This window comes from Abramis brama, assembly GCF_963993115.1.
Source record: "Abramis brama genome assembly, chromosome: 13".
NCBI classification, from domain to species: domain Eukaryota; kingdom Metazoa; phylum Chordata; class Actinopteri; order Cypriniformes; family Leuciscidae; genus Abramis; species Abramis brama.
In genome coordinates this window covers 32,365,599-32,379,888 of record NC_139975.1, presented here as the reverse complement: position 1 = coordinate 32,379,888, position 14,290 = coordinate 32,365,599, and the positions used below count along the sequence as shown (strand labels likewise).

The 14,290-nt window shown below is 38.9% G+C and overlaps 1 protein-coding gene across 2 annotated transcripts in view; it reads right to left on the bottom strand.

The window, feature by feature from the left end:
- thoc2 (THO complex 2) overlaps positions 1-14,290 on the bottom strand; it is a 97,152-nt gene that overhangs the window by 31,930 nt on the left and 50,932 nt on the right. For both annotated transcript variants that reach the window (XM_084133740.1, XM_084133741.1), the window contains exons 17-23: positions 13,510-13,603; positions 13,049-13,129; positions 12,697-12,793; positions 10,156-10,273; positions 7,210-7,389; positions 2,762-2,926; positions 250-525 (exon numbers count right to left, since the gene is read on the bottom strand). In XM_084133740.1, the coding sequence (XP_083989866.1) occupies positions 250-525; positions 2,762-2,926; positions 7,210-7,389; positions 10,156-10,273; positions 12,697-12,793; positions 13,049-13,129; positions 13,510-13,603 (1,011 nt within the window). The remainder of the gene's footprint in view (positions 1-249; positions 526-2,761; positions 2,927-7,209; positions 7,390-10,155; positions 10,274-12,696; positions 12,794-13,048; positions 13,130-13,509; positions 13,604-14,290) is intronic.

The window sequence follows — 14,290 nt, the reverse complement described above, 5'->3', positions numbered from 1 at the left end:
CGCAGAACCCATATATAAATAGTCTCGCGCCCAGATGCGTTCTCAGATACTGAAATTTGGCACCGATTGATTTAATGTTAATCGGTACTCGGTCGTACCGACGTAATTCGTTCGGTGCCATTAAAAGTACAGAGTTCGGTACCCAACCCTACATAAGACATAACCAACTATGTGTACATGAATATTCATGCATTGTAAGAGCGAGCAAATATATTGTAGAGTTTCTTTGCAGGATATGAAGTGTCTCACCATCTCTGTGTTTTCATCGATGGCCTTGATCTGCATCTTCAGCTTGTTGACCTCCCGGTCGTAGGCGTTGTGCGGTACCGCCAGGTCGTACATGGTGAGGGACCAGAAGGTGGCGTAGAACTGGGGTCGGAGGTCATCCCACACTTTGGGCAAGTGAAGAGACACGACGGCCTCGTGCACAGGGGCCATAATCTGCTCGCAGGCTGCGATGTACTTATGGACCTTCTGCTGCTGCCGGTTGCCCTTCTCTGCCTTCTTCAGTTCGTCATACTTGGACTGATGGGAACAAAGACAGCAGGCTAGCTTTATAATTCACTCAAGCACAACAAACAGGCCTGAAGATGAGCGTACGCAGAGGCCTGCACGTGGAGTTAGGGGGCGGTAAATCTTGTTAAAGGTGAAGAGAGATGGGGTTAACTTTACGCAGCCCTGGAGAGCTGTAGCGGGGTCTAGCGTTGAGGGAAAACACAAAATGAGCTCTGTATGAAATATGCATTAGGCAGCCAGCATCATATAAGAGTTATAATACTGCAAAATAAAAAAAATAAATCACATTTTACTGCACTGCAAGGTTTGTACTAAAGCAAGAGCAAAGCATTGTGGTAATATTGCATTATTGGATCCTTTGCGATTTCAACCACCATTAAAGATTCTTCATGCTTCAATTGTTATTGTCTTGAAACATGTTTACACTAATCACGCCTTTGTTTGAGAAACACCAAACAATGATATATTGTTTGCTGAGATGAATATATGTGGTGATTGTACATTTAACACACTGGCTTTTAATTGGTACAGAGAACACAATGGTGTATTGCTTGCAACCTTAAGAGCTGCCACCTAAACACGAAGGCTCTTCTATAAGGAATATTCCCCATGTCCGTTAATTTCCTTCAATATTGTTGTTTCTGTTATCTTTATGGTATTTATCATTCATTATCTTTTCAAATTAAAATAATATTATTTTTAACTTGAATTGTTCTGGTTCTCTCTCTAAGGTTTATTTATTTATTTATTATTATTTAGTCATATAGTTTATTTTTGTCACTGACACTCCAACCCTAGATGGGTCGTTATGCACTGAATAGGAGATCAAGAACCTGGAACTTCGCATAAACTCTTTGATTTCCTTTCTTCTTTGTGACAATCAGCTGTCAGAAACAATGTTGTGGAGCGTGTCGAGTCCCAGAATGACCAAGGCATTTCTTTAAGCGCCACCTACTGTCAGAGAATGATTCTGCATTTTTATTTTTTTTTTTAGCAATGGACTTAATGCTAAAATGGTGCCGAATTTTCATGCCAAATATTCACGTCGGTGTGAACAGGCCTGTGATCCATTTGCAGAGAAAACAATCCCAGTATTAATTGCATCAAAAAACATCCAAAGTGGCATAATATCTGTTGAATATAAATACAAGCTATGTCCCAAATAGCACTCCATACACTATGAACTTATATCATGCACCTAACGGTCTAGAGTGTGAATTTTATAAGGTTGTTTTGTCATCCAGCATTGAAGTCTGTGCATCATCCTAGTATCTGTAGTTCACTTTTTAAAGTGTGTCACTATTTATACTAATCAGCATTAAAAAGTGTGCAAATTGGGACGCACTTATAGTTATAGTTACTTATAGTTAAAGGCACACCATTTAATTAGAGGCCTCTTATTTAAAGCGAAGGCGTAGCTTGATGACGCCGTGATTTCGGCTCGAGAGCAGTGGAGTTTATGTCGCACACATAATCAAGAAATCGAGATTTAAACAATAAGACTAACTGTGTTGAGCTATATAGCAATTAGTTTTCTATCGATGAGTGTATCCAAACAGTTGCTTACCTGTCTAATAAAACACATAATATATCAAAGCGTCTTTGGTGTTTCCATGGTTTCTGCTAAATAAAACCGCAAATCGAGGGTAACGCGGGTGTGATGTCATTGATAGGCGACGCACGGACACGGCCCGTGTCCTGGTTAAAACTGCTGATTTCTCTGGATTTAAACATTGTTGGAAACATTTGGGATAATGTAAGTACACAAGTCAACAAAATATATAATGTTGTTCTAGTGGTTTTTGGATATTTTAATCCAAAAATCTTACATATTGGGCCTTTAAATTTTAAAAAAAGTTCTAACTCTAATGTTATTTTTATGTTTGAAATATTGATTGATTCATTAGCTTAGCAAACATGGCAACATCAAACTGCAATCAAATGCAAGTGTTAAAAGTACATGTCATGCACTTCACATGAGAAGTGCTATTCGTGTTAATCTTAATTTGCTGCACTTTTTCCTCATTGGACTTTCCAGTATGAACACACTAGCATGCAAGTGTGCAAATGTGTGGGACACACTTATTCTGAAAAGTTTTTAAAAACATTCAAAAGTTAATCTTAATTTGCTGCCTATGTAGAGCATTTCAAACCCATTAGTGTTAGGATTGTCTTAGACGGTTGCAGACTATGGTTGAGAAACAGTGCATTGGGGTGTGAAACAGAGTTTGGTTTGATCACTCACCAGAATCTGATGGGCGTACATGGGCCGAGAGAGGAAGAAGGCGGCGTCGTGTGGCGTGTGGAGCTGGTTGCACAAGATATCCACTGACGGCACCCTTTTGATGTAGTCTTCTGTGCTGAGGTTAGACGCCAAGAAGCCACCAAACTGCACAAGGGTGTCGTGACACTTTGGGGAAGAAGCAGAAAGAGGAGCATTCATCATTAAACACATCTCTCTCCCGTTGGTCCACGTTTTAGTCCCAGCCAAATGCAGATGCTCTTAATAAATCCTCGGGTCGCTCATTTATTTGGGCAACTGCACCTCGCTTTATTAAAGCCATTCATCACGGGCTCTCCATCGGAATCGATGGGATGCACAGAAAAGCAATTTAGTGGAGCGAGACACTGGGGAGAGATTCCTGAGGTATGGCCTGGCCACTGGGTCACATGCCCAAAAACGTTCCCGCACAGCTGTTTAACTGCCAGACAAAGTTTGAGACCTAATGAAGAACAACACTGAGTTTCATCATGTGTCAGAGTCTCGTACAGCAGTGAAGGGCAGATGAAGACTAAAGTGGTTCAACTATCAAAAATCAAGACTCAAATTTAGTCCACATCTGAAGTGTTAAAATGTTTGAAGGGATGGCTTTAATTTCTGGAAGTCAGAACGCATGGCTGCCAAGAAATAGTCATATTTGCTGCTAGAAATGCTTCCAATGAAGACTGAGTCCAGATTTCTGAGACCAATTAGCAGCGAGTGAATAAGCTTCAAAGTGAGTGATATCCGGTTTCAGATTCACCCACATGTGAATTGGTGAGGCACACTTTCTGATTTGATTGAAATCCACAAGCTCTTAATTCTATTTGGGATTTATTAAATTTTCTTCAATTCAGACGATAACTCGTGAGTTTGAGTTTGTTGAATGATTCACTAAAAGGACCTTCTCAAAGGAGTCATTTGTTCATGAGTTGGACTACAGTGCTTGTGCTGAATGTTTTTCTTGATTTACTAAAAATAACCAGTTTCTTGCCATTATTTCTCAGTACACATTTTAAATCATTAAATTCAGACTGCACATTTGGATACAATTACTTATTTTGACATGGCTGAAGATTCAGCAGCAGGAATGCGCCCGAGATCAATATTACTTTATTGCATTTACTACTTTTAAGAATCAATATTGAGATGCTTTAAGTCAATATTTACACATCATCAGCCCCCTGCCTGTCTAAGCGCATATACAGACCTGCAGATTGTTTGTTTAGTTACGAAACAGGGACTTACATTTTTCATTCAAGTCACATGTGAGTAAAACTGTCCTCTCATTGGTCAGAGTGAACCTGTTATGTTCCAAGATTGCGCTTAGTGTCATCCATCAAGATGGATTGACAAGTCAGCTCCACGGGCATATCAGCTATTTATCATTCAAAGCTTTGTTGGGACAGCATTTCTGAGAAGAGCAATGACATATTAAGATAAAGAGGGGCAGTCCACGCTTGTTAGCTTAACGCAACTCTATCTAGCGGTGTCTATTCAGAAACCGATGCAAAAGAAGGGAAATCAGGATACGTCTCTAAATACGTGCTATCAAAACTGGACATCAAGGGGAGATGAGATTGGCTTGCTTTCAGAGCTCGAATCAGTTCAGACTGCCGTAACGCCGCCTGAGGAACTCGCCGTCACAAATCACACTCACTTTTCCACCTCTCATTTCCAGAAAGAAAATTAATGAAATGCATGAGTTGCTTTGAGTCATAGAAAATGAGTTATTCCCCAGCATTCCCAGAAGTTTCTTCCTTCTGAAGGGGTCCTTGCTCAACGATGCTGGGGTGTTGCTATGTGCTCAAAACAGCCCCCAAAAGACAAAGATACTCTGATCTTCAGATGCGTCTTGGTTCGTCTGCCAGTCCGATCACCTCTCTTCAGCCACAGCCAATCATGTCCGTAACACACACACACACACAAAATGCACAAGTGATGCTTGCCTTTGCATAAACCACTAACAAAATATAAAACACTGGGATTTATTAAGTTGCAACTCCTAAACACAATGCCAAAATATGTATTAAACATGCAAAATAAGGCAAATTTATACAAATTATTAAGTTGTTCTAATATTTTTTTCAGGGTGCTTATGCATAAATCATGCAATCATGCTGAATGCGTATTTAGCCGGAGAGACGAGTCAATCACTCTCTGTGGTGCATCAGAGGCAGTGATAGCCGGGCACAGGAGCCACACACACATCTCTGCTGATTGTAATGAGCAGCGCACAACTTCCTGCAAAGTGAGTTTTAAAAAAAGAGCCAAAATTAATAATTAAAAGCTTCCCCACTGATGTCAGGGAAAAAGCGCGTTTCACATTCACACCATGAGCAATTATTTAGACAATTTGGCATCGCGAGAGGGAATTATTTGCTAAAGGCTCTAATTTGAGACATTGAGTGAAAAAAGATGAAAAAATAAAAAAAAAGCAAAAAGGATCGACCGGTGGCATCATTTCGTAGTCCCACACAGAATGGAGCTGATGATGTTAGTTTTTAGCACCATCTGCTGTAAATTGCGACATGTCTAGAGAACATTGGGGGGGAGGGGGGGGGGGGGGAGGAAGCAGTCAATTGGATTACCCAGTGAGTAATTGAGCTGCGCAGCTGCTGAACGTGAAAAGCAAACTGCCAGTGTGTGTGGGTGGATGAAAACCACAGAAGTTTTGTACAACTCCCTCCGAGAGCCTTCCGTGGCTGACACCGGCTACACGATGACAACCAGGGGAAGTTTCTCAAACTCAATCTTCAGTTTGGTTTGCTTTGGGAAACAGCATTTCAATTATTTTCCCTCACAGCTCTTATGACTCATTTTTATGATTGGATTGACAGCCTCTGACCACTGTTTAATCTCATTTTTAATGGAAAAGTTGCATGAACTTTCTGCAAGACGTCTCCTTTTGAGTGTTTGAGTGAACTGACCTTTTAATGAACTTGCATCAATATTCACTGAAAATCTTCCTTTTAGCCACAGTTTTCAAACCATTTATCATTAATATGTATTCAAATATGCTCCAGGTCTGATGTTAATTATGATGGAAAAGTATGGTAATTGCTACTTTATCTGACAATTATGACTATTTCTGTTAATTCCGAGTTTTATATTGCGATTTTGAGTTAATATCTCTCTCTGAATTTAAAGTGATATGTATGAGTCCAGCCATGGGCAAATCACAGCAAGTCAAGACCAACAGATACATGATTTATTATCGATTTAAGATTGAATGCTGAATTCAGAAGTCACTTGGGTGCATCAGGCAAACAAAAGCATAAAATAATAATAAGTATATAAATAAATATAAATGAGTGAAGCAGAGAGCCAAAACAGTAGTTATGTCACCAGGATTTCTCCAAGTGCTTTCGATAACCAATCCGAAGCCGGTGACCCATCTAATTTTGTGGACGAAAGAGTCTGTCTGGACCACAAAATGCATTGTGAATGTGTAATTTTGTGCATTAATATGAAAATAAAAAGGAATGCACCAAAACTTGTCTTGAATGACATTGTGCATGCAGCCAGATGCATTTCGTGATATAGTCGGTTGCTTCTGTCCACTAAATTAGGCACCCCTTCAATAGAGATTTACAGTAAAAAACTGAAAAAGGAAAACAATTACGAACTGTGAGATGTAAACATGCAGATCTGAGGAGGGAAAACTGAGATGCTAACTCAAAATGACCTGATATATTAATATAAACTATTAACATGATTCCATACAAAAGTGTGAATAAGACTTGAGAGCTAGATTTCAGTGAAATAATATTTGTATTTTTATATGTTGCCAACAAAAAGTCGGACTTTAGATGACTACTACACTAGTCATTTGAACTACTTTTATGGTGTCTTTATGATGAGTTTTGTCCTTTTAAGCGATTGACAGCCCCACTATATGCTTCTGATGTTTGGAAAAGAGCAGCATGAATGTTTTAGTAAATGACTTGTGCTCCACAGAGGAAAGAAATATCATGCTAGTCTGGAACAACCTGAGAGTAAATAACAGTTTTCACTGTCCCTTTAATAGTGTAGACAGGCTGTCAAACGCCAGTGGTACAAGACAATGATGAAGGGTCATGTTATGTTGAAGCATGATGTTTCAGTCATTAACATATTTTCTCCTCTAATAAGGGCATCTTTACTAATTGGCAGTCTTTACCTCATTAAAATGTGCAATTTTATATGTCGTTTCTTGCTGAACATCCCCTCCAGGAGCCCTAGTCTCACTGTGTGTCTATCTATATAACGGCAGCATTTTAACTCGTCTGAAAAGTAAGCAGGCATCAAACTTTGAATAAAGTGTTTTAGGAAATGTATTATCAGCTCCGCTGCATGTCATGTTTAATTAGAGGTTTTTCATCTTTTTAGAGATTACAGAGATAGCATTGAGGGGGGCTGAATGGATCTGAGTCATCCTGGTTTGCTCATACCTGATCGTAAAGCTTGCCCACGAGTTTCAGGTGCTTCTCTCCGCCCTCAGAGAACACCACCCCGTTCCTCTGCTGCGCCATCAGCAGACACAGCGGTAACGCCAGCTCGTGGTCCAGGAGAGCATCCTTCAGGCGCTGAGACGACTTCTTAGTGTTCCTGATCTGACCAAAGTAGCCACCCTACAGACACACACACACACACACCAATCCATGACTAGGGGTGTAACGATACCCTCACATCACGATACTGAACTCACGATATCATATTATTGACATATGATAAAATGTTAACAAAAAATAACTTGATTAAAATGGTAAATTTGGTTTTACATTGTGTGTGTAAATGAATATTCTTGGACTTGGTGCTGAAACCCAAAGCACAGGACAATAGAGACACAAGAATAACAATATTCATGATTCTGAAGATGAAAATACTGAATTATTTTAGATGAATATGTTTGAACTCTTTCACTGACTAGACATATTTAAAATAATGTAGGACACTTTTTACTGGTAACATGTCATTTGATATTATCAGGACCCACAAATATTCCCCCATTGCATTATTATACATTATGTTCAACATTATATATAGTAGTTTAATGTAGTACTGACACTAAAACTCTGAAAACTCTTTCTCACACAGTACATTTTTGCTGCATTGTTGCAGTTTTGTATTGCGATATATTGTGACACGATTTATTGTTACACCCCTATCCATTACTATGTATATTCTCACTGGTCTCACGCTGCTCAATAGAGGCTAGAGGACCAACGATTGATCGGTTTTGTTGGAACAATTGGTTATCAACAAAAATCCATCCCGATATTTTTCTCCCCCAGTTTGTATCCATTGCTGGACCGAGTAAGAAGTCTTCTGTCAGTATACAGTATGAGAACGACCTCTAGAATGCAAATTCAGTTCTTTAGAATTCAAACTAATTGTTTTGTGTGCACATCTTCGTATCTTTATCTTCGTAAACACAGTCGTTTAAGTCTTAAGTGACTGTAAACCGTGCATTCGATGTTAAAGTAGCAGGCTAATAAAGCTGATGTCGTCCTGGCTATTCCTGTTAAACAGTCTCTCGTTGCTCTTAACTAAATCACTTTAGTGAAGATTATGCAATGTTTTTGTACAGTTGATAACTACTCAATTTGTGTTGTATTACTATATCTAGAGCTTGAAGTTTAGCGCTCGAGGGTTGATGGTGAGTGGCTATGTGAACCGCATGTGTTTCAGATGAAGAGAAATAGACTATCTCCCACAATGCAGAAAAGCTCAGATTGATAAAGAAAACCCTGCCTTTCCTACTTAAGTAGGACATAGGAAGGACACAAATACTCAACACTTTCTGAATAATATTCCTGATCTTTTTTTGTATCAGGCTACTCATTTAGTTATTTTAGGAGTTTATAAAGCAGTGTTTCTATTAGTTTTTGTCCTCAGTCAGGGTGTTTAATTACACCTCATGGGCTGTAATTATGTTCAGTTTGGCATTAAGTCTTGTAGGCTCAAGCCAGAGTATCCTAATATGGATAGTGTTTTGCATAAGCCCTGTTTTTAAAGGCCTATCAAAATGTTAGTTGTAAAAATGTATATTTGCTGTGCTTATTTATTTGATTCTCAATTAAAATAACAACCTATAGCATTACCGTAAATAACGTCTGTGGAATTAATTATCTGAAGAAAAAAAACACTGACTTTCAACAGAAGGCTTAATTATTACTTGTATAAAGCTTGAATGATCGGGATCGATCATGATGACAAAAAAAACATAATTCTGTAATCGGTATTGGCTGCAAAAATCCTGATCGAGGCTTCCCTATCCAGCACTATTTTACTTGGAGAGTTATGTTTGCTTTCATTCAGTGTCCAATATAAAAACTAGGGGTTGATTACCGGTAATCTGTTATTGGCCAGTGCGATCCAACCTAGTTATTGTTATTGGGAAATATGGCTCTAATAAGAGGCAGCTCCCAGTTGATTCATTATGAACACCAACTGTCCCGTGTGGCCACACTTTAATCGCCTCAGTGTTTTCAAGAAAGCACTGTTAAAGCAAACAGCATCTGTGATGTGTAGACCTGGTACATGTTTGACCTGCAGTGCTGGTTGGCAGACCAATAGGGTAACGCATGAACACTAGCTATACTTTTTTTACACTACATAAAACATGAGAGAGAAAGAGAAATACAGCTGAAGGAGAGACTTAAAAAAAGAAAAAAAGGATCAATGTTTGGCCCAAACTGTTAAAGGGATTGTTTAACCAAAAACTTAAGTTCTGTCATCATTTACTCCCCCATATCTCGTTCCAAACCTGTATGACTTTCTTTCGTCCACGATAAACAAAAGAAGATATTTTTAAGAATGTTGGGAACCAATCAGATTTGGTCACCAGTGACTTTCATTGTATTTACAAAAAACGAGTCTCAAATGGAAGTCATACCGGTTAAGGGCAATATGAGGGGGGGCTTAATGATGACAATTTTAGTTTTCAGGGTGGACTATGCCTTTAACATTGGGGACAGTCAGTGAGTGCATAAGACCTGAACAGATCAGCACAAACCATTTCCTTTATTTTCTCAGACGTCTTTGTAAACTCACTGGTTTAAGCTCACTGACTGCAGTCAAACTAGATGGCACTACTAACACTTTCCTGGTCTATAATTAAAGTCTCAGTGCCAGCACTCTTGATACAGCGGCACAGTATTTTGATACAGTATTTGAAAATAATGTATAAATGTTATTGCCTTAGATAAATATCAAACCAAGTGGCATTTTACATAAGTTTTAAATAATAGCACACGCACACTTCTAGCACTTTGGACACCCGAGACGTTGGAGCGGCCCTAATCTAATGCAATGACACATCCATACATTCGTAAGTGTGGCTTATGTGTGTTTGCTAAATAAAAGGAGGAACATCTTTCAGCGGTGTGGCGTACCTCTGCTTTGAGCTGCTCTCCGCCCGTCATGGCCTCCAGCTGCTCCACCGTCATTTCATCTGTGATCTCGATCCCGGCCATCTTCTGCACAACCTCCTTCAGGATCAGCAGGTCAAAGCTGGCACAACACAGAGCACAGGAATAACTGAAGACCTTCTGCAAACCAGACACATTTAGGAGTTCTGCATCCTTAATGATGATGGATAAGGGGAATTAATTAGAGCCGTGATTTCTTGATGTTAGAGAACATCCTCAAATATCAGATCCAGCTCTAGTGTGAATGTAATGGATCCCAAGACACAAATGCAGTTTTAATGCATGTCTGGGTCAATAAAGCACTGAATCATTAGCATCGCTAATTCCCCTTGCTGTCAGAAAAGACCTGCAACCCATTTTTGGGTCACAACTTCAGACTACTTTACTATGCTAATTTCAAACTAGAACAATTTAACTGCACTGGCACATTTTAATGTAACATCTTGGTTTGATTGTTTTTATGTTCAGAAAAACAGCTCTTAATGAGAAATCACCCCGCAACGGCATCATCACCGTCAGTCAAGTCCTTAATCGAACATGCATCCAACCCATACGGCCCATTACATGTATTCTCCTGTCTGTCAGCGAGGGCTTTTACTGCCTACACGCACGTCTCTCAGGAGTCCTGAAGGAGAACACACTACTGGAATTAGCCGCTTCACTCCGGGAATATGCCATTTTAATCGTTGCACACTAAATATATTGGTCATTTGGGCTCGAGCGCACCAGTGTTGCAAACACAGCACACTTCATGCGTCTACTTCATGTTAAATTGATCTGATAACAGGTTTGTGTTTTATATGAACACTGTTCAAATCAATCAATCAAATTTTATTTTTATAGCGCCTTACAACAGCCAAAAGGTGCACAAGGCGCTTTCCAGTAAAAGCATCAATAGACAACAGAAAATAAAACACAAATATCAGTCAGAGTCAGAGGTTACGTGTTAAAAGCTTGTCTGAACAGATGTGTTTTCAACTGCGATTTAAAAACACTCAACACGGTGATGCTTCGTAGGAGTGTTGGTAAAGCGTTCCACAGATTAGGGCCCTGGACGGCAAATGACCGGCCTCCAAACTTTTTATATTTGAATTTGGGAGTGACCAGAGAGGTGTGTTCAGAGGAGCGGAGAGTTGATGGCCTTGAACACGAACAGCAGGACCTTATACTCCACCCTAAACCGCACCGGGAGCCAGTGGAGCGAGCGGAGGACTGGGGTGATGTGTGAGCGTTTGGAGGTGTTGGTGAGGAGACGTGCTGCCGCGTTTTGAGACTACTTTAGTACTGTTGTACTCACTCACATAGTAGTAACACACTGTAAACCCTAACGCTCAAAATAATGAACTGGTTTGAGTAGGACAAACTTAAAATTAAACTAATTAGTTCAGTCAAATGAACTTTTATGAGTATATAGCAAGTTCACAGAACTGATATATTTTAACTGAACTGTTTCATTGTTTTGAGTTTTATGAAATTATTTATTTTAATTTAAACAAACTTAAGTTTAACTGAAACGGCTGGGATGTCTATTTCCCAGCATGCTTTGCCGATGGCACTTGAAAGGGAGAGTAAATGCTAAAATTAAGTGTAATATAATGTTATTTTTGTGCAAGATTAATGTTAAATGGGAGATTGAGTATTGATTAATGTTTTGTTATGCTAATTTAGAAGAATTTCTGTTAATGTTGGTTTTAGGAGAGTTACCATCATGGTGACAAGTGGTGCATGCGGCTTGATTTGAGAGCAAATAAAATCTTTATATTGTTGCACTCATGCATCAAGTGCTGTATAACATACTATTGTTAGCATGATAACAATAGTATGTTAGCAAACTAGCTTGTTAAAACTATAAGTTAATACTAATGAAAGTGTTCACATTGAGATTACATGAAGGTTTTAAGTTAAATGTATGAAATAGTGTACTCTGATTTTAATTGTTCTTAACTTGAAATGTTTAAGTACAAACTTAAAATCTGCCAGTTCTGCTTACTTAAACTTTGAATTTCAAAACTTAAAAAAATTAAGGGAATCGATTGAGTTCTGCTAACTTATTTGGGTTTACAGTGCAGCCAGTAAACTCTAACTGCTGACATTCATCAAGAAAATCTAAAACTAATCTGTCCTGGATACTAAATACGTAGAATAAAGAAGTTAAATGTCAAAACACATTCAAGAATATTGACTTTTAGGTCCTTTTAAGACTTTTACAGAGTCATGAATGTCTTCCAGTACTTTAAGGACACATACGTTAAGAAAAGCAGCGGTATAAAAGTACTAATTTAGGTACAAAATGAGCACTGGCCTTATTCCAGAGTAGTCCACACATAACTACAGTCTTATAAGACCTTTCCAGACTTCCTGGGTTGTCTATGAAAGCCTGACTGATTTTTATGGTAAGGATGACTTTTGCATGAAATTGCCCTACAGTAGCATGATCATAAATAAAGTGTGCGGTAAAAACACCATAGTTGCGCATTAAAGGAAACAGCGAACATAAATGCGTACCTCTTGCCTGCTTTCAGCTGGTTGGTCACATACTGCAGAAGACCAGCTAACTCAATGGGATATTTCCTGAAAACCGCTCCACAAAGACTAGCAAGACCTATGGGAAGGACGTGATGACAAAAGCAAAATATTATCATAAGAATGAGCATTAGAGTCTGTAAGAGGGCAAGTCAAGAATGTCACGCATTTGTGCTCCAAATTGGTTTCCGGACACTCTCTAGCGGCAGAGCCAAACCATTTAAAGAAATGACATTTAACGTCCATTAAGAATGTCAGACGGAAGTTCAATTTATTCAGCATCTCGACACATCGAAGAGGCGTTTTAGAGGAAGAGGGGAAACGTGGCACTCACTCTGCAGCCATGATGAAATGGTGGTGTCATCATGTTTCATCTTCTCTTTCTCTGGGTTGGCTAAAGCTTCAATAATGCAATCTGCCCACAGGGTCAAGGGCTCAAACACACCACGTCTCGCTCTTTAAAGATAACACATTCGCTATAAACGGCAGCCACTGTTCAGTCTATTACTCATCCGGCCAGTCGTTGTTTCGGCATGTTCAAATGAAAATTATCAGTCTATTCTCCTCCGCCGCTCTCCAAACTGGAGGAATGCTTTTTTCCTCATTTTAAATGGACAAAGCTGTCAGCTTCAGTGATGATGATGAAGTCAAGGTGAGCGATTACACGCTATTTTAATCACGCACAAATTACGGGAGATTTGGAGGAGATCAGCAAGTTCCTGGGAGAGCTGTTATTAGCGGAGGGGGAAGATTATCATACAGGAGTGTAATTATAACAGCCGTCTTAAAGGATACAGGCCAGCACATCGTAGTTGAGGGAGGTGAGGTATTTCAGAGAGTCCACCACTGGAGTTATCAGGTTGTCATACCACTGGATCTGAGACAGAATCTGAAAGAGAAGAGAGCAACATTGCATTCATTACCCTAACAATAGAGGTATTCGCAGTAGTGATTCACTCCTCAATCAAAAAAAAAATGCAAATAAAGTTGCATCAATCCGTGTTGAAGTGTGTCGCTGAAACTTCGGATATCAAACTGATATCAAAAATAAATTCTCATTAAATGACATCAAACATTTAACTGCATAATTTTCAATTGAAATAGAAAACAACGTAAGTAGGGCACGATTTCATCCATTTGCAATAAACTGCATTTTGCAACTGTGTTCATCAGTCAATACCAGATTTGGCATGCTTGTTTTCAGGTGCTTTTTGGCAGTGTAAAAGTCTCCTCCTCTTGCCAGTGTTACTTTTGGGCTGCTAGGGTTGTTACTAGGGTGGTTTTTTGTCGTTGTTTTAAATCACTGCCCTCAAATATGAGGAACCGTAATAGAGATCAACCGATAATCGGTTTTACTGATATTCTTCTGATATTTAATCATTTTTCCTTCGAATGGCAGTTTTGTAATATCTGGAGAAAAAAAAACCTGCTATGTTTTTACAGACATAATACATTAAATAAAAATCAGTAATTGTTCTGAGTAACATTTATCAGACATATAAATATAAGTAATAGGTATCAGTGTTAAAAATAATATATATACAATTTATATAATAATATATATATAATATATATA